Source organism: Carcharodon carcharias (assembly GCF_017639515.1).
Source record: "Carcharodon carcharias isolate sCarCar2 chromosome 36 unlocalized genomic scaffold, sCarCar2.pri SUPER_36_unloc_3, whole genome shotgun sequence".
In the NCBI taxonomy this organism is placed as follows: domain Eukaryota; kingdom Metazoa; phylum Chordata; class Chondrichthyes; order Lamniformes; family Lamnidae; genus Carcharodon; species Carcharodon carcharias.
The window spans coordinates 857,606-881,279 of record NW_024470748.1 but is presented as its reverse complement, the minus strand read 5'-3'; the positions used below and the strand labels follow the sequence as shown (position 1 = coordinate 881,279).

Sequence of the window (23,674 nt, the reverse complement as noted above, 5' to 3'; positions counted from 1 at the left end):
TCTGCCTCACCCCTGACTACATCTGCCACTCCCCCGACTCCATCTGCCTCTCTCCTGACTCTATCTGCCTCTCCACGACTCTATCTGCTTATTCTCTTTCTCTATCTGCCTTTTCCGGTCTCTATCTGCCTCTCTCATGACTATCTCTGCCTCTAACCTGACTCTATCTGCCTCTCCTCTGACTCTATCTGCCTCTCCTCTGACTCTATCTGCCTCTACCTGGACTCTAACTGCCTCTTCACTGACTCTATCAGCCTCTCCCCCGACTCTACCTGCTCCCCCGACTCTATCTGCCTCTCTCCTGAAACTATCTGCCTCTCCCAGGAGTATATCTGTCTCTCCCCTGACTCTCTGTGCCTCTCTCCTGAATGTAACTGCCTCCCCCAGGACTCTATCTGCCTCTCCCCTGACTCTATCTGCCTCTCCCCTGACTTTATCTGCCTCTCCCCTGACTCTATCTGCCTCTCCCCTGACTCTATCCGCCTCTCCCCTGACTCTATCCGCCTCTCCCCTGACTCTATCCGCCTCTCCCCTGACTCTATCCGCCTCTCCCCTGACTCTATCCGCCTCTCCCCTGACTCTATCTGACTCGGCCCGGACTCTATCTGCCTCTCCCCAGACTCTATCTGCCTATCACCCGACTCTAGCTGCCTCTCACCTGAATCTATCTGCCTCCCACGGGACTCTATCTGCCTCTCCCCTGACTCTATGTCCCTCTCTCCTGAATGTATCCGCCTCTCCCCTGACACTATTTGACTCTCCTCTGACTCTATCTGGCTCTTTCCTTTCTCTATCTGCCTCACCCCAGCCTCTATCTGCCTCTCCTTGGACTCTATCTGCCTGTACCATGACTCTAATTGCCTCTACCCTGACTCTATCTGCCTCTCCACCGACTCTATCTGCCTCTCCACCGACTCTATCTGCCTCTCCCCCGACTCTATCTGCCTCTCACCTGAATCTATCTGCCTCTCTCACCACACTATCTGCCTCTCCTCTGACTCTATCTGCCTCTCTCCCGATTGTACCTGCCTCTTCCCTTTCTCTATCTGCCTCTCCACAGCCTCTATCTGCCTCTCTCACCACTCTATCTGCCTCTCCTGCAACTCTATCTGCCTCTACCCAGACTCTAATTGCCTCTCCCCTGACTCTATCTGCCTCTCCGCCGACTGTATGTGCCTCTCCCCAGCCTCTATCTGCCTCTCTCACCACACTATCTGCCTCTCCTCTGACTCTATCCGCCTCTCCCCAGATTCTATCTGCCTCTCTCCTGACTCTAACTGCCTCTACCCGGACTACATCTGCCTCGTCCCCGACTCTATCTGCCTCTCTCAGACTTTATCAGCCTCACTGGGGACTCTACCTCTCTCCTGACTCTATCTGCCCCGCTCCTGACTCTATCTGCTTCACCCCTGTCTCTATCTGCCTCTCTCCTGACTCTATCTGCCTCTCTGCCGACTTTATCTGCCTCTCAACGACTCTATCTATCTCTCTTCACTCTTTGTGCCTCTCCACTGACTCTATCCGCCTCTCCCCTGACTCTATCCGCCTCTCCCCTGACTCTATCCGCCACACCCCTGACTCTATCCGCCTCTCCCCTGACTCTATCCGCCTCTCCCCTGACTCTATCTGCCTCTCCCCTGACTCTATCTACCTCTCCCCTGACTCTATCTGCCTCTCCCGTGACTCTATCTGCCTCTCCCCGACTCTATCTGCCTCTCCCCTGACTCTATCCGCCTCTCCCCTGACTCTATCCGCCTCTCCCCTGACTCTATCTTCCTCTCCCCCGACTATATTTGGCGCTCCCCTGACTTTATCTGCCCCTCCTCTGATTCTCTCTGCCTGTCTCCTAACTCTCCGCCGACTCCCTGTGCCTCTCCCCTGACTCTATCAGCCTCTCTCCTGAATGTATCTGCCTCTCCCCTGGCTCTATCTGCCTCTCCCCTGACTTTATCTGCCTCTCTGCTGGCTTTATCTGCCTCTCTCCCGACTGTATCTGGCTCTCACCGACTCTATCTGCCTCACCCCTGACTACATCTGCCACTCCCCCGACTCCATCTGCCTCTCTCCTGACTCTATCTGCCTCTCCACGACTCTATCTGCTTATTCTCTTTCTCTATCTGCCTTTTCCGGTCTCTATCTGCCTCTCTCATGACTATCTCTGCCTCTAACCTGACTCTATGTGCCTCTCCTCTGACTCTATCTGCCTCTCCTCTGACTCTATCTGCCTCTCCTCTGACTCTATCTGCCTCTACCTGGACTCTAACTGCCTCTTCACTGACTCTATCAGCCTCTCCCCCGACTCTACCTGCTCCCCCGACTCTATCTGCCTCTCTCCTGAAACTATCTGCCTCTCCCAGGAGTATATCTGTCTCTCCCCTGACTCTCTGTGCCTCTCTCCTGAATGTAACTGCCTCCCCCAGGACTCTATCTGCCTCTCCCCTGACTCTATCTGCCTCTCCCCTGACTTTATCTGCCTCTCCCCTGACTCTATCCGCCTCTCCCCTGACTCTATCCGCCTCTCCCCTGACTCTATCCGCCTCTCCCCTGACTCTATCCGACTCGGCCCGGACTCTATCTGCCTCTCCCCAGACTCTATCTGCCTATCACCCGACTCTATCTGCCTCTCACCTGAATCTATCTGCCTCCCACGGGACTCTATCTGCCTCTCCCCTGACTCTATGTCCCTCTCTCCTGAATGTATCCGCCTCTCCCCTGACACTATTTGACTCTCCTCTGACTCTATCTGGCTCTTTCCTTTCTCTATCTGCCTCACCCCAGCCTCTATCTGCCTCTCCTTGGACTCTATCTGCCTGTACCATGACTCTAATTGCCTCTACCCTGACTCTATCTGCCTCTCCACCGACTCTATCTGCCTCTCCCCCGACTCTATCTGCCTCTCACCTGAATCTATCTGCCTCTCTCACCACACTATCTGCCTCTCCTCTGACTCTATCTGCCTCTCTCCCGATTGTACCTGCCTCTTCCCTTTCTCTATCTGCCTCTCCACAGCCTCTATCTGCCTCTCTCACCACTCTATCTGCCTCTCCTACAACTCTATCTGCCTCTACCCAGACTCTAATTGCCTCTCCCCTGACTCTATCTGCCTCTCCGCCGACTGTATGTGCCTCTCCCCAGCCTCTATCTGCCTCTCTCACCACACTATCTGCCTCTCCTCTGACTCTATCCGCCTCTCCCCAGATTCTATCTGCCTCTCTCCTGACTCTAACTGCCTCTACCCGGACTACATCTGCCTCGCCCCCGACTCTATCTGCCTCTCTCAGACTTTATCAGCCTCACTGGGGACTCTACCTCTCTCCTGACTCTATCTGCCCCGCTCCTGACTCTATCTGCTTCACCCCTGTCTCTATCTGCCTCTCTCCTGACTCTATCTGCCTCTCTGCCGACTTTATCTGCCTCTCAACGACTCTATCTATCTCTCTTCACTCTTTGTGCCTCTCCCCTGACTCTATCCGCCTCTCCCCTGACTCTATCCGCCTCTCCCCTGACTCTATCCGCCTCTCCCCTGACTCTATCCGCCTCTCCCCTGACTCTATCTACCTCTCCCCTGACTCTATCTGCCTCTCCCGTGACTCTATCTGCCTCTCCCCGACTCTATCTGCCTCTCCCCTGACTCTATCCGCCTCTCCCCTGACTCTATCCGCCTCTCCCCTGACTCTATCTTCCTCTCCCCCGACTATATTTGGCGCTCCCCTGACTTTATCTGCCCCTCCTCTGATTCTCTCTGCCTGTCTCCTAACTCTCCGCCGACTCCCTGTGCCTCTCCCCTGACTCTATCAGCCTCTCTCCTGAATGTATCTGCCTCTCCCCTGGCTCTATCTGCCTCTCCCCTGACTTTATCTGCCTCTCTGCTGGCTTTATCTGCCTCTCTCCCGACTGTATCTGCCTCTCACCGACTCTATCTGCCTCACCCCTGACTACATCTGCCACTCCCCCGACTCCATCTGCCTCTCTCCTGACTCTATCTGCCTCTCCACGACTCTATCTGCTTATTCTCTTTCTCTATCTGCCTTTTCCGGTCTCTATCTGCCTCTCTCATGACTATCTCTGCCTCTAACCTGACTCTATCTGCCTCTCCTCTGACTCTATCTGCCTCTCCTCTGACTCTATCTGCCTCTCCTCTGACTCTATCTGCCTCTACCTGGACTCTAACTGCCTCTTCACTGACTCTATCAGCCTCTCCCCCGAATCTACCTGCTCCCCCGACTCTATCTGCCTCTCTCCTGAAACTATCTGCCTCTCCCAGGAGTATATCTGTCTCTCCCCTGACTCTCTGTGCCTCTCTCCTGAATGTAAATGCCTCCCCCAGGACTCTATCTGCCTCTCCCCTGACTCTATCTGCCTCTCCCCTGACTTTATCTGCCTCTCCCCTGACTCTATCTGCCTCTCCGCCGACTGTATGTGCCTCTCCCCAGCCTCTATCTGCCTCTCTCACCACACTATCTGCCTCTCCTCTGACTCTATCCGCCTCTCCCCAGATTCTATCTGCCTCTCTCCTGACTCTAACTGCCTCTACCCGGACTACATCTGCCTCGCCCCCGACTCTATCTGCCTCTCTCAGACTTTATCAGCCTCACTGGGGACTCTACCTCTCTCCTGACTCTATCTGCCCCGCTCCTGACTCTATCTGCTTCACCCCTGTCTCTATCTGCCTCTCTCCTGACTCTATCTGCCTCTCTGCCGACTTTATCTGCCTCTCAACGACTCTATCTATCTCTCTTCACTCTTTGTGCCTCTCACCCGACTCTATCTGCCTCTCCCCGACTCTATCTGCCTCTCTCCAGGAACTATCTGCCTCTCCCAGGACTCTATTTGCCTCTCCCCTGACTCTCTGTGCCTCTCGCCTGAATTTATCCTACTCTCCCCGAACTCTATCTGCCACTCCTCTGACTCTATCTGCCCTCTCCTGACTCTATCTGCCTCTCCCCCGACTCTAGCAGCCTCCTCCCTGATCTATCTGCCTCTCCCCCGACTCTATCTGCCTTTCCCCTGAATATAAATGTCTCTCGCTTGACTCTATCTGCCTCTCTCCTGGCTGTCTCTGCTTCTCCCCTGGAATATATCTGCCTCTCCCCTGACTCTATCTGCCTCTCCCCCGACTCTATCTGCCTCTCCCCCGACTTAATCTGCCTCTCCCCCGACTCTATCTTCCTCTCCCCCGACTCTATCTTCCTCTCCCCCGACTCTATCTTCCTCTCCCCCGACTCTATCTTCCTCTCCCCCGACTCTATCTTCCTCTCCCCCGACTCTATCTTCCTCTCCCCCGACTCTATCTTCCTCTCCCCCGACTCTATCTTCCTCTCCCCCGACTCTATCTTCCTCTCCCCCGACTCTATCTTCCTCTCCCCCGACTCTATCTTCCTCTCCCCCGACTCTATCTTCCTCTCCCCCGACTCTATCTTCCTCTCCCCTGACTTTATCTGCCCCTCCTCTGATTCTATCTGCCTGTCTCCTAACTCTATCAGCCTCTCTCCTGAATGTATCTGCCTCTCCCCTTACTCTATTTGCCTCTCCCCTGACTCTATCTGCTACACCCCTGACTTTATCTGCCTCTCACCGACTCTATCTGCTTCACCCCTGACTCTAACTACCTCTCCCCCAAATCTTTGTGCCTCTCTCCCGACTCTATCTGCCCCTCTCCTGACTCTATCTGCCTCTCCCCTGACACTATCTGCCTCTTCCCTTTCTCTATCTGCCTCTTCCCTTTCTCTATCTGCCTCTCCCCGGTCTCTATCTGCCTCTCCCGAATCTATCTGCCTCTCCCCTGACTCTATCTGCCTCTCCCCTGACTCTATCTGCCTCTCCCCTGACTCTATCTGCCTCTCCCCTGACTCTATCTGCCTCTCCCCTGACTTTACCTTCCACTCTCCTGAATATATCTGCCTCTTAACCTACTCTATCTGCCTCTCTCCTGACTCTATCTGCCCCTCTCTTGAACCTATCTGCCTCCCCCAGGACGCTATTTGCCTCTCCCAGGACTCTATGTGCATCTCTCCTGAATCTATCTGCCTCTCCTCTGACACTATCTGCCTCTCCTCTGACCCCATCCGCCTTTCCCCTGACTCTTTGTGCCTCTCCCCTGACTCTACCTTCCACTCTCCTGAATATATCTGCCTCTTAACCTACTCTATCTGCCTCTCCTCTGACTCTATCTCCCTCTTCCCTGCCTCTCCCCAGACTCTATATGCCTCTCTCCCGACTCTATCTGCCTCTCCCCTGACTCTAACTGCCTCTACACGGACTACATCTGCCTCGCCCCCGACTCTATCTGCCTCTCTCCAGACTTTATCAGCCTCACCGGGGACTCTACCTCTCTCCTGACTCTATCTGCCCCGCTCCCGACTCTATCTGCTTCACCCCATCTCTATCTACCTCTCTCCTGACTCTATCTGCCTCTCTGCCGACTTTATCTGCCTCTCAACGACTCTATCTATCTCTCCTCACTTTTTGTGCCTCTCACCTGACTCTATCTGCCTCTCTCCTGACTCTATCTGCCTCTCCCCGACTCTATCTACCTCTCCCCCGACTCCATCTGCCTCTCTCCAGAAACTATCTGCCTCTCCCAGGACTCTCTTTTCCTCTTCCCTGACTCTATCTGCCTCTCGCCTGAATTTATCTGACTCTCCCCTGACACTATCTGCCTCTCCCCTGTCTTTATCTGACTCTCCCCGGACTCTATCTGCCACTCCTCTGACTCTATCAGCCTCCTCCCTGATCTATCTGCCTCTCTACCGACTCTATCTGCCTCTCTACCGACTCTATCTGCCTCTCTACCGACTCTATCTGCCTCTCCACAGACTCTATCTGCCTCTCTCCTGGCTATCTCTGCTTCTCCCCTGGAATATATCTGCCTCTCCCCTGACTCTATCTGCCTCTCCCCTGACTCTATCCGCCTCTCCCTGGACTCTATCTGCCTCTCCCCTGACTCTATCTTCCTCTCCCCCGACTATATTTGGCGCTCCCCTGACTTTATCTGCCCCTCCTCTGATTTTATCTGCCTGTCTCCTAACTCTCCGCCGACTCCCTGTGCCTCTCCCCTGACTCTATCAGCCTCTCTCCTGAATGTATCTGCCTCTCCCCCAACTCTCCGTGACACTCCCCTGCCTCTATCTGTCACTCCCCTAACTCTATCTGCCTATCTTCTGACTCTATTTGCCTCTCCCCTGACTCTATCTGCTACACCCCTGACTTTATCTGCCTCTCCCCCGACACTATTTGCCTCTCCCCGGTCTCTATCTGCCACTCCCGAATCTATCTGCCTTTCCCCTGACTCCATCTGCCCCTCCCCCGACTATATCTGCCCCTCCCCCGACTATATCTGCCCCTCCCCCGACTATATCTGCCCCTCCCCCGACTATATCTGCCCCTCCCCCGACTCTAGCTGCCTCTTCCCTTTCTCTATCTGCCTCTCCCCAGTCTCTATCTGCCTCTCTCATGACTCTATCTGCCTCTACCCGGACTCTAATATCCTATCCCCTGACTCTATCTGCCTCTCCTCTGAGACTATCTGCTTCTACCCTGACCCTATCTGCCTTTCTCCTGACCCTAACTGCCTCTACACGGACGACATCTGCCTCGCCCCCGATTCTATATGCCACTCTCCAGACTTTATCAGCCTCGCCGTGGACTCTACCTCTCTCCTGACTCTATCTGCCTCTCTCCTGAATGTATCTGCCTCTCCCCTTACTCTATCTGCCTCTCCCCAGACTCTATCTGCTTCACCCCTGACTCTATCTGCCTCTCTCCTGACTATATATGCCTTAAATGTGACACTATCTGCCTCTCACCGACTCTATCTGCCTCTTTCCTCACTCTAACTGCCTATCCCCAGAATCTATCTGCATCTCCCCGGACTCTATCTGCCTCTTCCCTGACTCCATCTGCCTCTCCCCCAACTCTATCTGCCTCTCTCCCAACTCTAGCTGTCTCTCTCCTTACTCTATCTGTCTCTCTCCTTACTCTATCTGCCTCTCCCCGGACTCTATCTGCCTCTCTCCCAACTCTATCTGCCTCTTCAATGATTCTATCTGCCTCTTCGCCGACTCAATCTGCTTCTCCCTATCACTATCTGCCTCTCCTCTGACTCTATCTGCCTCTCCCCTGACTCTATCTGCCTCTCCCCTGACTCTATCTGCCCATCTCCCACTCGATCTGCTTCGTTGCTTACTGAATCCGCACCTCCCCGCACCTCCCGTGACATTATCTCCCTATTTCCCGACACTATCTGCCATTCCTCTGACTCTATCTGCCTCTCTCCTGACTCTATCTGCCTCTCACCCTACTCTATCTGCCTCTCCCTTGACTCTATCTGCCTCTTCCCCGACTCAATCAGCCTCTCCCCGTCTCTATCAGCCTCTCCCCGTCTCTATCTGCCTCCCCCCTGAATCTATCTGCCCCTCTCCCGACTCTATCTGCTTCACCCCTGACACTATCTGCTTCTCTCCTGACTCTATCTGCCTCTAGCCCGACTCTATCTGCCTCTGCCCTCACTCAAACTGCCTCTCCCCCGAATCTATCTGCCTCTCCTCCGACTCTATCTGCCTCTCCCTGCTCTAACTGCCTCTCCCCGGACTCCATCTGCCTCTCCCCTGACTCTATCTGCCACTTTCCTGACTCTATTTGCCTCTCCCCAGAGTCTGTCTGCCACTCGCCGGACTCTATCGACCTCGCCCCTGACCCCATCTGGCTATACTCGGACTCTAACTGCCTCTCCCCTGACACAATCTGCTTCTCCCCCGACTCTACCTGCCTCTCCCCCAACTCAATCTGCCTCTCTCCTTAATCTATCTGAATCTCACAGGATGCTATCTGCCTCTCTCCTGAATGTATCTACCTCTCCCCCGTCTCTATCTGCCTCTCCCCCGTCTCTATCTGCCTCTCCCCCGTCTCTATCTGCCTCTCCCCCGTCTCTATCTGCCTCTCCCCAGACTCTATCTGCCTCTCCCCTGACTATGTCTGCCCCTCCTCTGACTCTATCTGCCTCTCTCCTGACTCCATCTGCCTCTCTCCCGACTTTATCTGCCTATCTGCTTAATCTAACTGCCTCTCCCAGGACGCTATCTGCCTCTCCTCTGACTCTATCTGCCTCTCTCCTGAATGTATCTGACTCTCTCCTGACTCTATCTGCTTCACCCCCGACTCTATCTGCCTCTCCCCTGACTATATCTGCCCCTTCTCTGACTCTATCTGCCTCTCACCCGACTCTATCTGCCTCTCACCCGACTCTATCTGCCTCTCACCCGACTCTATCTGCCTCTCACCCGACTCTATCTGCCTCTCACCCGACTCTATCTGCCTCTCACCGATTAAATCTACCTCTCTCCTGACTCCATCTGCCTCTCTCCTGACTCTATCTGCCTCTTTGCCGACTCAATCTGCCTCTCCCCTGGACTTTATCTGCCTCTCCCCTGACTCTATCTGCCCATCTCCCACTCTATCTGCTTTAACCTTGACTCTATCTGCCTCGATCCTGACACTATCTGCCTCTCTCTTCACTTGAACTGCCTATCCCCAGAATCTATCTGCCTCTCACCGACTCTATCTGCCTATCCCCAGAATCTATCTGCCTCTCCGCCGACTCTATCTGCCTGGCCCCCAATCTATCTCATTCTCCCCCATCTCTATCTGCCTCTCTTCTTAATCTATCTGCCTCTCCCCTGTCTCTATCTGCCTCTCCCCCGAATACATCTGCCTCTCCTCTGACTCTATCTGCCTCTGCCCTGAATCTATCTGCCTCTACCCGGACTCTAACTGCCTCTCCGCCGATTCTATCTACCTCTCACCTGACTCTCTCTGTTTCTCTCCTGTATCTATCTGCCTCTCCCAGGCTCTTTCTGCCTCTGGCCTAACTTTATCTTCATCTCCCCCGAATCTATCTGCCTATCATATGACTCTATATGCATCTTGCATGATTCTATCTGCCTCTCTCGTGAATGTATCTGCCTCTCCCCTGCCTCTATCTGTCTCTCCCCTAACTCTATCTGCCTCGCTTCTGACTCTATCTGCCTCTCCCCCGACTCTATCCGCCTCTCCCCCGACTCTATCTGCCTCTCCCCCACTCTATCTGACTCTCCCGACTCTATCTGGCTCTCCCCTGACTCCATCTGCCTCTCTCCCGACTCTATCTGCCTCTCCCCTGACTCTATCTGCCTCTCCCCTGACTCTATCTGCCTCTCCCCTGACTCTATCTGCCTCTCCCTTGACTCTATCTGCCTCTCCCTTGACTCTATCTGCCTCTCCCCCACTCCATCTGCCTCTCCCCCACTCCATCTGCCTCTCCCCCACTCCATCTGCCTCTCCCCCACTCCATCTGCCTCTCCCCCACTCCATCTGCCTCTCCCCCACTCCATCTGCCTCTCCCCCACTTTATCTGCCTCTGCCCCGACTCTATCTGCCTCTGCCCCGACTCCATCTGCCTCTCCCCCGACTATATCTGCCTCTCCCCCGACTATATCTGCCTCTCCCCCGACTATATCTGCCTCTCTCCCGACTCTATCTGCCTCTTCCCTGACTCTATCTGCCTCTTCCCTGACTCTATCTGCCTCTCTCCCGACTCTCTCTGTTTCTCCCCCCATTCTATCTGCCTCTCCCCAGACTCTCTCTGCCTCTTCCCCGACTCTCTGCCTCTCCCCTGACTCTATCTTCCCCTCCCGGACTCTATCTTCCTCTCCCCTGACTCAATCTTCCTCTCCCCTCTCAATCCATGTCCATCTGTTGCCCTCTTCCCTTGTGCATGCTGCATGTTCCCCCTTTGTTGCTGTTGTCATGGCAGCACCTAACTCGTCTGGTTCTTATTCCCTTACAGATCTGCTAGGTTTTTGTTGGGTAAGGGGAAAATGGTTAGGGAAGGATGTTGGTTTGATGGAGTTAAGGTCCAGATCAGCCATGATCTCACTGAATGATAGGTTAGGCTTGAGGGGCCGAATGTCCTCCTGCTGTTCCCAAGCTTCGCCACCTGAATCTGCCCTTCCTAATATCTGAAGGTTTAGTCCAGCCAGATACCCTCATTTTCAACACAAAACCATTGTTTTAACCTCACATCCACAATACCTCAGGACGAAGCATCAGATTCCACACATAACCCCCCATTTACCCTTAAACCCAGTGACTGCACAGCCCACCCCCCCCACTCCCTCACACCCCTACTCCCCCACCCACCACCTCTCCACCCACTCCCCCACCCACCCACACCCCCACCCCCCCACTCCCCAACTCTCCACCCACTCCCCCCACCCACCCACCCACTCCCCAACCCCCCACCCCCCCACCTCTCCACCCACACCCCACCCCCCCACACCCCCACCCCCCCCACCTCTCCACCCACTCCCCCACCCACCCACACCCCCACCCCCCCACTCTCCAACTCTCCACCCACTCCCCCACCCCCCCACTCCCCCACCTCTCCACCCACTCCCCCAACACCCACTCCCGCAACACCCACCCACCCACACCCCCACTCCCCCACCCCCCCACCCCCCCACTCCCCCACACCCCCACTCCCCCACTCCCCACCTCTCCACCCACTCCCCCACCCCCCCACTCCCCCACCCCCCCACTCCCCCACCCACCCACACCCCCACTCCCCACCTCTCCACCCACACCCCCACCCCCCCACCCCCCCACCCCCCCACTCCCCCACCCACCCACACCCCCACTCCCCACCTCTCCACCCACACCCCCACCCCCCCCACCCCCCCACCCCCCCACTCCCCCACACCCCCACTCCCCCACTCCCCACCTCTCCACCCACTCCCCCACCCCCCCACTCCCCCACCCCCCCCACTCCCCCACCCACCCACACCCCCACTCCCCACCTCTCCACCCACACCCCCACCCCCCCCACCCCCCCACCCCCCCACTCCCCCACCCACCCACACCCCCACTCCCCACCTCTCCACCCACACCCCCACCCCCCCCACCCCCCCCACCCCCCCACTCCCCCACACCCCCACTCCCCCACTCCCCACCTCTCCACCCACTCCCCCACCCCCCCACTCCCCCACCCCTCCACCCCCCCACTCCGCACACTGCCCCACTCGCCCACTGCCCCCTCACCCCCACCCCCCCACTCCGCACACTGCCCCACTCCCCCTCAGCCCCACTCCGCCCTCTGCCCCACTGCCCCCCTCACCCCCACCCCTCCACTCCGCCTACAGCCCCACTCCCCCCCACCCCCCACTCCTCCCACCCCCCCACGCTGCCCATTGTGCCACTGCCCCACTCCCCTCATTACCCCCCACCACCTCACTTCCCACATCCCTCACTCTCCTCACTCCCACCCACCCTCCCACTCCCCTCACCCCCACCACCCCACTCCCCTCACCCCCACCACCCCACTCCCCTCACCCCCCATGACCCCACTCCCCTCACCCCCCACTCCCCTCAACCCCCACTCTCCTCACTCCCCCCCAGCCCCCCACTCACCTCAACCCCACCACCCCATGCCCCTCACGCCCGACCACCCCAATCCCCTCAACCCCCACTCCTCTCACTACACCCCACCACCCCAGTCCCCTCACCCCCCACCACCCCACGTTCCCCAATCCCCACGAGCGTTCTCCCCTTACCTCCCAATCCCCTCACTACCTCCACAACCGTACTCCCCTCACCCCCCACCACCCCACTTTCCCCACCCCTTCCCACTCCCCTCACCCCCCACCAGCCCCCAGCCACCACTCCACTCCCCCAGCACCCCCCCCCCCACCAACCCCAGTGAGTCCCATATTCTGGGACTGCTGATGCTTCTATTAATCATTTCATTGCCCTCGTGATACTATCTTACAATCTGACAGACGAACTACAAAGAGGAGACTGAGGGGGGGACCTGATCGAGGTCTTTAAAATCCTGAAAGGGGTTCGATAGTGTCGACGTAGAGAAGATGTTTCCACTTGTCGGGGGGGGGAGAGACCAGAACGAGGGGGGCCATCGATATCAGACAGTCCCTGATAAATCCGATGGGGAATTCAGGAGAAACTCCTTTACCCAGAGAGTAGGGAGAATGTGGGACTCGCTCCCATGGGGAGTGGGGAGAATGTGGGACTCGCTCCCACGGGGAGTGGGGAGAATGTGGGACTCGCTCCCACGGGGAGTGGTTGAGGTGAATCGCAGAGATGGATTGAAGAGGGGGGAAGCCGGATAAACACATGAGGGAGAGAGGAACAGAAGGATATGTCGATGGGAGGGGAGGGAAAGGGAGGTGGGAGGAGGCTCGTGTGGCACAGAAACACCAGCACGGAGCAGAGGGGCCTTTTCCTGTACTGTTGACCCTGTGTAATCTCCACGCGCTGACTCCGAGATTGACCTGGGTGATGGCCACTATTGCCGAGGTGTCATATCGCCAAGTATTCCAAATTCCCAGAGGGAAAACTCACATCGTGCGACGATCTCAACCTGCAGGTGGTAACTGACCATATCGAGGACCCAGAAGATGGTGTAATCCAGGAGAATAACGATCACCACCGCCAAGGACTGGCGCAGGACTGTGGAGAAGCCAAGGATGTACCTCCGCTTCTCTGAGACTGTCATGTAGAAGGACCCTTTCAAGATAAAGAATCTTATTCAATCGCACGCTAGATACCCCTTCATCTACCAACTACTGTGGTCAAACCATTCTCACATCAGGCACTGAAGTCGGAAACCAGGTGCCAACCTTTCTACTTAACACTAGGTTTATTAACAAAATGCAACACTACACATGTCTGCGTCTGCCCAAATATTTACCCAGTTTCACAGCAGGATTTCTTTATACTCTTTTAAGCAAAACAAAGTCAACAAATTAAACTAAAAATCAACTAGTCTCAGGGACTAAACAGGATGGTCAGTAAAACAATAAAGTGTGAGGAAACTTATCAAACCAAATTAAAATGTGGATATGGTGGTGCACACCAGCCCTGATGCTGCCCACTGATCACGGGGGATGCATCTAGTGTACAGGCAGATACCACGTGTTCCATCTCCAGGGTCACTAGCTGCTAACAAAGCCACAGTAGAGGGACAGACAGTCAGGCCTGACAACTCCCTCCACTGCCCGCTGCCTGCACCAGTTGATGGCCAACTTGGCCAGGCACGGAGCAAGCGTGTGAGAATGTCCCCTTCCCTCCCCATCCTCCCCAGCATCAGGTAAGTATTTCTTTATATGTGCTCAAGGTGCTTGACCTGTGCAATCTTAACTTTGATGATATTGTAAACATAACATGAACAAATATAGCAAACATTTCTGTAGCACCTTCAACTTCATCAGCACTCCTCAAACTGGGTCTCAGCCACTGAGGTACTTTTTTGCAGCATGGTCACTGTTTCATGCACAGCAAGCTCCAATGTGTATCATGACGCTGATCATCTGTTTTTAGTGACCTTGCTTGATGGATAAACATTGACCATGAGGGGAGAGCTCCCCTCCCAACCTTCTTCCAAGATGTTTTACATCTACTGGGGAGGGCAGGCAAGGGCCCTGGTTTAGTGCCTCATCCTGAAAGATAGCATCTCTAACAACGCGGCACCCCCTCGATACTGGCCCTCTGACAGTGCGGCACCCCCTCGATACTGGCCCTCTGACAGTGCGGCACCCCCTCGATACTGGCCCTCTGACAGTGCGGCACTCCCTAGGTACTGTCCATCTGACAGTGCGTTGCTCCCTCAGCACTGACCCTCTGACAGTACAGCACTCCCTCACTACTGACCCACTGTCAGTTCTCCCCTCACCAATCATGTGTGACCATACATGTCTTTTATTGATTTTCTTCCCCCTTTAAATGCCGTGGTGTATTCCCAGCCCCTCAGATTTGATGTGATCCAATTTTCCGATAGGTGTTAGTTAATTGCACTTGGAACACACGAAACAGGGGTCACGATGTGGCCTCTACACTCAGCGAGGTATAGAGAAAAGGAGAGAGTGAGAGGAGGACCCCAGGACAGGCAGTCAGCAGCACCTAGAGGAGAGTGTGAGAGGAGGACCCTGGGACAGACAGTCAGCAGCACCTAGAGGAGAGTGTGAGAGGAGGATCCTGGGACAGGGAGTCAGCAGCACCTAGAGGAGAGTGTGAGAGGAGGACCCAGGGACAGGCAGTCAGCAGCACCTAGAGGAGAGTGTGAGAGGAGGACCCTGGGACAGGCAGTCAGCAGCACCTAGAGGAGAGTGTGAGAGGAGGACTCTGGGACAGTCAGCAGCACCTAGAGGAGAGTGTGAGAGGAGGACCCTGGGACAGGCAGTCAGCAGCACCTAGAGGAGAGAGTGAGAGGAGGGCCCTGGGACAGTCAGTCAGCACCTAGAGGAGAGAGTGAGAGGAGGACCCTGGGACAGACAGTCAGCAGCAACTAGAGGAGAGTGTGAGAGGAGGTCCCTGGGACAGTCAGCAGCACCTAGAGGAAAGTGTGAGAGGAGGATCCTGGGACAGGCAGTCAGCAGCACCTAGAGGAGAGTGTGAGAGGAGGACCCTGGGACAGTCAGCAGCACCTAGAGGAAAGTGTGAGAGGAGGACCCTGGGACAGGCAGTCAGCAGCACCTAGAGGAGAGTGTGAGAGGAGGACCCTGGGACAGTCAGCAGCACCTAGAGGAGAGTGTGAGAGGAGGACCCTGGGACAGTCAGTCAGCAGCACCTAGAGGAGAGAGTGAGAGGAGGACCCTGGGACAGGCAGTCAGCAGCACCTAGAGGAGAGTGAGAGAGGAGGACCCTGGGACAGGCAGTCAGCAGCACCTAGAGGAGAGTGTGAGACGAGGACCCTGGGACAGGCAGTCAGCAGCACCTAGAGGAGAGTGTGAGAGGAGGACCCTGGGACAGGCAGTCAGCAGCACCTAGAGGAGATTGTGAGAGGAGGACCCTGGGACAGTCAGCAGAACCTAGAGGAGAGAGTGAGAGGAGGACACTGGGACAGACAGTCAGCAGCATCTAGAGGAGAGTGTGAGAGGAGGACCCTGGGACAGTCAGCAGCACCTAGAGGAGAGTGTGAGAGGAGGACCCTGGGACAGTCAGCAGCACCTAGAGGCGAGTGTGAGAGGAGGACCATGGGACAGGCAGTCAGCAGCACCTAGAGGAGAGTGTGAGAGGAGGACCCTGGGACAGGGAGTCAGCAGCACCTAGAGGAGAGTGTGAGAGGAGGACCCTGGGACAGACAGTCAGCCGCACCTAGAGGAGAGTGTGAGAGGAGGAACCTGGGACAGTCAGCAGCACCTAGAGGAGAGTGTGAGAGGAGGACCCTGGGACAGACAGTCAGCACCTAGAGGAGAGTGTGAGAGGAGGACCCTGGGACAGTCAGCAGCACCTAGAGGAGAGTGTGAGAGGAGGACCCTGGGTCAGACAGTCAGCACCTAGAGGAGAGTGTGAGAGGAGGACCCTGGGACAGTCAGCAGCACCTAGAGGAGAGAGTGAGAGGAGGGCCCTGGGACAGACAGTCAGCAGCACCTAGAGGAGAGTGTGAGAGGAGGACCCTGGGACAGTCAGCAGCACCTAGAGGAGAGTGTGAGAGGAGGACCCTGGGACAGACAGTCAGCAGCAACTAGAGGAAAGTGTGAGAGGAGGTCCCTGGGACAGTCAGCAGCACCTAGAGGAAAGTGTGAGAGGAGGATCCTGGGACAGGCAGTCAGCAGCACCTAGAGGAGAGTGTGAGAGGAGGACCCTGGGACAGTCAGCAGCACCTAGAGGAAAGTGTGAGTGGAGGACCCTGGGACAGACAGTCAGCAGCACCTAGAGGAGAGTGTGAGAGGAGGTCTCTGGGACAGTCAGCAGCACCTAGAGGAGAGTGTGAGAGGAGGACCCTGGGACAGTCAGTCAGCAGCACCTAGAGGAGAGAGTGAGAGGAGGACCCTGGGACAGGCAGTCAGCAGCACCTAGAGGAGAGTGAGAGAGGAGGACCCTGGGACAGGCAGTCAGCAGCACCTAGAGGAGAGTGTGAGACGAGGACCCTGGGACAGGCAGTCAGCAGCACCTAGAGGAGAGTGTGAGAGGAGGACCCTGGGACAGGCAGTCAGCAGCACCTAGAGGAGAGAGTGAGAGGAGGACCCTGGGACAGTCAGCAGAACCTAGAGGAGAGAGTGAGAGGAGGACACTGGGACAGACAGTCAGCAGCATCTAGAGGAGAGTGTGAGAGGAGGACCCTGGGACAGTCAGCAGCACCTAGAGGAGAGTGTGAGAGGAGGACCCTGGGACAGTCAGCAGCACCTAGAGGCGAGTGTGAGAGGAGGACCATGGGACAGGCAGTCAGCAGCACCTAGAGGAGAGTGTGAGAGGAGGACCCTGGGACAGGGAGTCAGCAGCACCTAGAGGAGAGTGTGAGAGGAGGACCCTGGGACAGACAGTCAGCCGCACCTAGAGGAGAGTGTGAGAGGAGGACCCTGGGACAGTCAGCAGCACCTAGAGGAGAGTGTGAGAGGAGGACCCTGGGACAGACAGTCAGCACCTAGAGGACAGTGTGAGAGGAGGACCCTGGGACAGTCAGCAGCACCTAGAGGAGAGTGTGAGAGGAGGACCCTGGGTCAGACAGTCAGCACCTAGAGGAGAGTGTGAGAGGAGGACCCTGGGACAGTCAGCAGCACCTAGAGGAGAGAGTGAGAGGAGGGCCCTGGGACAGACAGTCAGCAGCACCTAGAGGAGAGTGTGAGAGGAGGACCCTGGGACAGTCAGCAGCACCTCGAGGAGAGTGTGAGAGGAGGACCCTGGGACAGACAGTCAGCAGCACCTAGAGGAGAGTGTGAGAGGAGGACCCTGGGACAGTCAGCAGCACCTAGAGGAGAGTGTGAGAGGAGGACCCTGGGACAGACAGTCAGCACCTAGAGGAGAGTGTGAGAGGAGGACCCTGGGACAGTCAGCAGCACCTAGAGGAGAGAGAGGAGGACCCTGGGACAAGTAGTCAGCAGCACCTAGAGGAGAGTGTGAGAGGAGGACCCTGGGGCAGTCAGTCAGCAGCTAGAGGACAGTGTGAGAGGAGGACCCTGGGACAGTCAGTCAGCAGCACCTAGAGGAGAGTGTGAGAGGAGGACCCTGGGACAGGTAGTCAGCAGCACCTAGAGGAGCGAGTGAGAGGAGGACCCTGGGACAGACAGTCAGCAGCACCTAGAGGAGAGTGTGAGAGGAGGACCCTGGGACAGGCAGTCAGCAGCAGCCAGAGGAGAGAGTGTGAGAGGAGGACCCTGGGACAGGCAGTCAGCAGCACCTAGAGGAGAGTGTGAGAGGAGGACCCGGGGACAGGGAGTCAGCAGCACCTAGAGGAGTGTGTGAGAGGAGGACCCTGGGACAGTCAGCAGCACCTAGAGGAGAGTGTGAGAGGAGCACCCTGGGACAGTCAGCAGCACCTAGAGGAGAGTGTGAGATGAGGACCCTGGGACAGTCAGCAGCACCTAGATAAGAGTGCGAGAGGAGGACCCTGGGACATGCAGTCAGCACCTAGAGGAGAGTGTGAGAGGAGGATCCTGGGACAGACAGTCAGCAGCATCTAGAGGAGAGTGAGAGGAGGACCCTTGGACAGGCTGTCAGCAGCACCTAGAGGAGAGTGTGAGAGGAGGACCCTGGGACAGTCAGCAGCACCTAGAGGAGAGAGTGAGAGGAGGACCCTGGGACAGGCAGTCAGCTGCACCTAGAGGAGAGTGTGAGAGGAGGACCCTGGGACAGGCAGTCAGCAGCACCTAGAGGAGAGTGTGAGAGGAGGACCCTGGGACAGTAAGCAGCAGCTAGAGGAGATTGTGAGTGGAGGGCCCTGGGACAGGCAGTCAGCAGCACCTAGAGGAGAGTGTGAGAGGAGGACCCTGGGACAGACAGTCAGCAGCACCTAGAGGAGAGTGTGAGAGGAGGACCCAGGGACAGGCAGTCAGCAGCACCTAGAGGAGAGTGTGAGAGGAGGACCCAGGGACAGGCAGTCAGCAGCACCTAGAGGAGAGTGTGAGAGGAGGACCCAGGGACAGGCAGTCAGCAGCACCTAGAGGAGAGTTGCGAGAGGAGGACCCTGGGACAAACAGTCAGCAGCACCTAGAGGAGAGTGAGAGAGGAGGACCCTGGGACAGTCAGGAGCACCTAGAGGAGAGTGTGAGAGGAGGACCCTGGGACAGGGCAGTCAGGAGCACCTAGAGGAGAGTGTGAGAGGAGGACCCTGGGACAGTCAGCAGCACCTAGAGGAGAGTGTGAGAGGAGGACCCTTGGACAGTCAGCAGCACCTAGAGGAGAGTGTGAGAGGAGGTCCCTGGGACAGACAGTCAGCAGCACCTAGAGGAGAGTGTGAGAGAAGGACCCTGGGACAGACAGTCAGCAGCACCTAGAGGAGAGAGTGAGAGGAATACCCTGGGACATGCAGTCAGCAGCACCTAGAGGAGAATGTAAGAGGGGGGCCCTGGGAGAGTCAGTCAGCACCTAGAGGAGAGTGTGAGAGGAGGACCCTGGGACAGGGAGTCAGCAGCACCTAGAGGAGAGTGTGAGAGGAGGACCCTGGGACAGTCAGCAGCACCTAGAGGAGAGTGTGAAAGGAGGACCCTGGGACAGACAGTCAGCAGCGGCTAGAGGAGAGTGTGAGAGGAGGACCCTGGGACAGACAGTCGGCAGCACCTAGATGAGAGTGCGAGAGGAGGACCCTGGGACATGCAGTCAGCACCTAGAGGAGAGTGTGAGAGGAGGATCCTGGGACAGACAGTCAGCAGCATCTAGAGGAGAGTGAGAGGAGTACCGTGGGACAGGCAGTCAGCAGCACCTAGAGGAGAATGTGAGAGGGGGGCCCTGGGAGAGTCAGTCAGCAGCACCTAGAGGAGAGTGTGAGAGGAGGACCCTGGGACAGTCAGCAGCACATAGAGGAGAGTGTGAGAGGAGGAACCTGGGACAGACAGTCAGCAGCACCTAGAGGAGAGAGTGAGAGGAGGACCCTGGGACAGGCAGTCAGCAGCACCTAGAGGAGAGTGAGAGAGGAGGACCCTGGGACAGGCAGTCAGCAGCACCTAGAGGAGAGTGTGAGACGAGGACCCTGGGACAGGCAGTCAGCAGCACGTAGAGGAGAGTGTGAGAGGAGGACACTGGGACAGGCAGTCAGCAGCACCTAGAGGAGAGAGTGAGAGGAGGACCCTGGGACAGTCAGCAGAACCCAGAGGACAGAGTGAGAGGAGGACCCTGGGACAGACAATCAGCAGCATCTAGAGGAGAGTGTGAGAGGAGGACCCTGGGACAGTCAGCAGCACCTAGAGGAGAGTGTGAGAGGAGGACCCTGGGACAGACAGTCCGCAGCACCTAGAGGAGCGTGTGAGAGGAGGATCCTGGGACAGACAGTCAGCAGCACCTAGAGGAGTGTGTGAGAGGAGGACCCTGGGACAGACAGTCAGCAGCACCTAGAGGAGAGTGTGAGAGGAGGAACCTGGGACAGACAGTCAGCAGCACCTAGAGGAGAGTGTGAGAGGAGGACCCTGGGACAGTCAGCAGCACCTAGAGGAGAGTGTGAGAGGAGGACCCTGGGACAGACAGTCAGCACCTAGAGGAGAGTGTGAGAGGAGGACCCTGGGACAGTCAGCAGCACCTAGAGGAGAGTGTGAGAGGAGGACCCTGGGACAGACAGTCAGCACCTAGAGGAGAGTGTGAGAGGAGGACCCTGGGACAGTCAGCAGGACCTAGAGGAGAGTGTGAGAGGAGGACCCTGGGACAGACAGTCAGCAGCACCTAGAGGAGAGAGAGGAGGACCCTGGGACAGGCAGTCAGCAGCACCTAGAGGAGAGTGTGAAAGGAGGACCCTGGGGCAGTCAGTCAGCAGCAAGAGGAGATTTTGAGAGGAGGACCCTGGGACAGTCAGCAGGACCTAGAGGAGAGTGTGAGAGGAGGACCCTGGGACAGTCAGTCAGCAGCACCTAGAGGAGAGTGTGAGAGGAGGACCCTGGGACAGGTAGTCAGCAGCACCTAGAGGAGAGAGTGAGAGGAGGACCCTGGGACAGACAGTCAGCAGCACCTAGAGGAGAGTGTGAGAGGAGGACACTGGGACAGTCAGCAGCACCTAGAGGAGAGTGTGAGAGGAGGACCCTGGGACAGACAGTCAGCACCTAGAGGAGAGTGTGAGAGGAGGACCCTGGGACAGGGAGTCAGCAGCACCTAGAGGAGAGTGTGAGAGGAGGACCCTGGGACAGTCAGCAGCACCTAGAGGAGAGTGTGAAAGGAGGACCCTGGGACAGACAGTCAGCAGCGGCTAGAGGAGAGTGTGAGAGGAGGACCCTGGGACAGTCAGCAGCACCTAGAGGAGAGTGTGAGAGGAGGACCCTGGGTCAGACAGTCAGCACCTAGAGGAGAGTGTGAGAGGAGGACCCTGGGACAGTCAGCAGCACCTAGAGGAGAGAGTGAGAGGAGGGCCCTGGGACAGACAGTCAGCAGCACCTAGAGGAGAGTGTGAGAGGAGGACCCTGGGACAGTCAGCAGCACCTAGAGGAGAGTGTGAGAGGAGGACCCTGGGACAGACAGTCAGCAGCAACTAGAGGAAAGTGTGAGAGGAGGTCCCTGGGACAGTCAGCAGCACCTAGAGGAAAGTGTGAGAGGAGGATCCTGGGACAGGCAGTCAGCAGCACCTAGAGGAGAGTGTGAGAGGAGGACCCTGGGACAGTCAGCAGCACCTAGAGGAAAGTGTGAGAGGAGGACCCTGGGACAGGCAGTCAGCAGCACCTAGAGGAGAGTGTGAGAGGAGGACCCTGGGACAGTCAGCAGCACCTAGAGGAGAGTGTGAGAGGAGGACCCTGGGACAGTCAGTCAGCAGCACCTAGAGGAGAGAGTGAGAGGAGGACCCTGGGACAGGCAGTCAGCAGCACCTAGAGGAGAGTGAGAGAGGAGGACCCTGGGACAGGCAGTCAGCAGCACCTAGAGGAGAGTGTGAGACGAGGACCCTGGGACAGGCAGTCAGCAGCACCTAGAGGAGAGTGTGAGAGGAGGACCCTGGGACAGGCAGTCAGCAGCACCTAGAGGAGAGAGTGAGAGGAGGACCCTGGGACAGTCAGCAGAACCTAGAGGAGAGAGTGAGAGGAGGACACTGGGACAGACAGTCAGCAGCATCTAGAGGAGAGTGTGAGAGGAGGACCCTGGGACAGTCAGCAGCACCTAGAGGAGAGTGTGAGAGGAGGACCCTGGGACAGTCAGCAGCACCTAGAGGCGAGTGTGAGAGGAGGACCATGGGACAGGCAGTCAGCAGCACCTAGAGGAGAGTGTGAGAGGAGGACCCTGGGACAGGGAGTCAGCAGCACCTAGAGGAGAGTGTGAGAGGAGGACCCTGGGACAGACAGTCAGCCGCACCTAGAGGAGAGTGTGAGAGGAGGACCCTGGGACAGTCAGCAGCACCTAGAGGAGAGTGTGAGAGGAGGACCCTGGGACAGACAGTCAGCACCTAGAGGACAGTGTGAGAGGAGGACCCTGGGACAGTCAGCAGCACCTAGAGGAGAGTGTGAGAGGAGGACCCTGGGTCAGACAGTCAGCACCTAGAGGAGAGTGTGAGAGGAGGACCCTGGGACAGTCAGCAGCACCTAGAGGAGAGAGTGAGAGGAGGGCCCTGGGACAGACAGTCAGCAGCACCTAGAGGAGAGTGTGAGAGGAGGACCCTGGGACAGTCAGCAGCACCTCGAGGAGAGTGTGAGAGGAGGACCCTGGGACAGACAGTCAGCAGCACCTAGAGGAGAGTGTGAGAGGAGGACCCTGGGACAGTCAGCAGCACCTAGAGGAGAGTGTGAGAGGAGGACCCTGGGACAGACAGCAGCACCTAGAGGAGAGTGTGAGAGGAGGACCCTGGGACAGTCAGCAGCACCTAGAGGAGAGAGAGGAGGACCCTGGGACAAGTAGTCAGCAGCACCTAGAGGAGAGTGTGAGAGGAGGACCCTGGGACAGTCAGCAGCACCTAGAGGAGAGTGTGAGAGGAGGACCCTGGGACAGTCAGTCAGCAGCACCTAGAGGAGAGTGAGAGAGGAGGACCCTGGGACAGGTAATCAGAAGCACCTAGAGGAGAGAGTGAGAGGAGGACCCTGGGCCAGACAGTCAGCAGCACCTAGAGGAGAGTGTGAGAGGAGGACCCTGGGACAGTCAGTCAGCAGCACCTAGAGGAGAGTGAGAGAGGAGGACCCTGGGACAGGCAGTCAGCAGCACCTAGAGGAGAGTGTGAGAGGAGGACCCGGGGACAGGGAGTCAGCAGCACCTAGAGGAGTGTGTGAGAGGAGGACCCTGGGACAGTCAGCAGCACCTAGAGGAGAGTGTGAGAGGAGCACCCTGGGACAGTCAGCAGCACCTAGAGGAGAGTGTGAGATGAGGACCCTGGGACAGTCAGCAGCACCTAGATAAGAGTGCGAGAGGAGGACCCTGGGACATGCAGTCAGCACCTAGAGGAGAGTGTGAGAGGAGGATCCTGGGACAGACAGTCAGCAGCATCTAGAGGAGAGTGAGAGGAGGACCCTTGGACAGGCTGTCAGCAGCACCTAGAGGAGAGTGTGAGAGGAGGACCCTGGGACAGTCAGCAGCACCTAGAGGAGAGAGTGAGAGGAGGACCCTGGGACAGGCAGTCAGCTGCACCTAGAGGAGAGTGTGAGAGGAGGACCCTGGGACAGGCAGTCAGCAGCACCTAGAGGAGAGTGTGAGAGGAGGACCCTGGGACAGTCAGCAGCAGCTAGAGGAGATTGTGAGTGGAGGGCCCTGGGACAGGCAGTCAGCAGCACCTAGAGGAGAGTGTGAGAGGAGGACCCTGGGA

The 23,674-nt window shown here is 57.1% G+C and overlaps 1 protein-coding gene across 1 annotated transcript in view; it reads right to left on the bottom strand.

Moving 5' to 3' along the window:
• Nucleotides 1-23,674, bottom strand: part of LOC121274450 (DC-STAMP domain-containing protein 2-like) — a 186,321-nt gene that overhangs the window by 90,769 nt on the left and 71,878 nt on the right. The window contains exon 8 of the mRNA XM_041181786.1: nucleotides 13,390-13,554. Within this exon, the coding sequence (XP_041037720.1) occupies nucleotides 13,390-13,554 (165 nt within the window). The remainder of the gene's footprint in view (nucleotides 1-13,389; nucleotides 13,555-23,674) is intronic.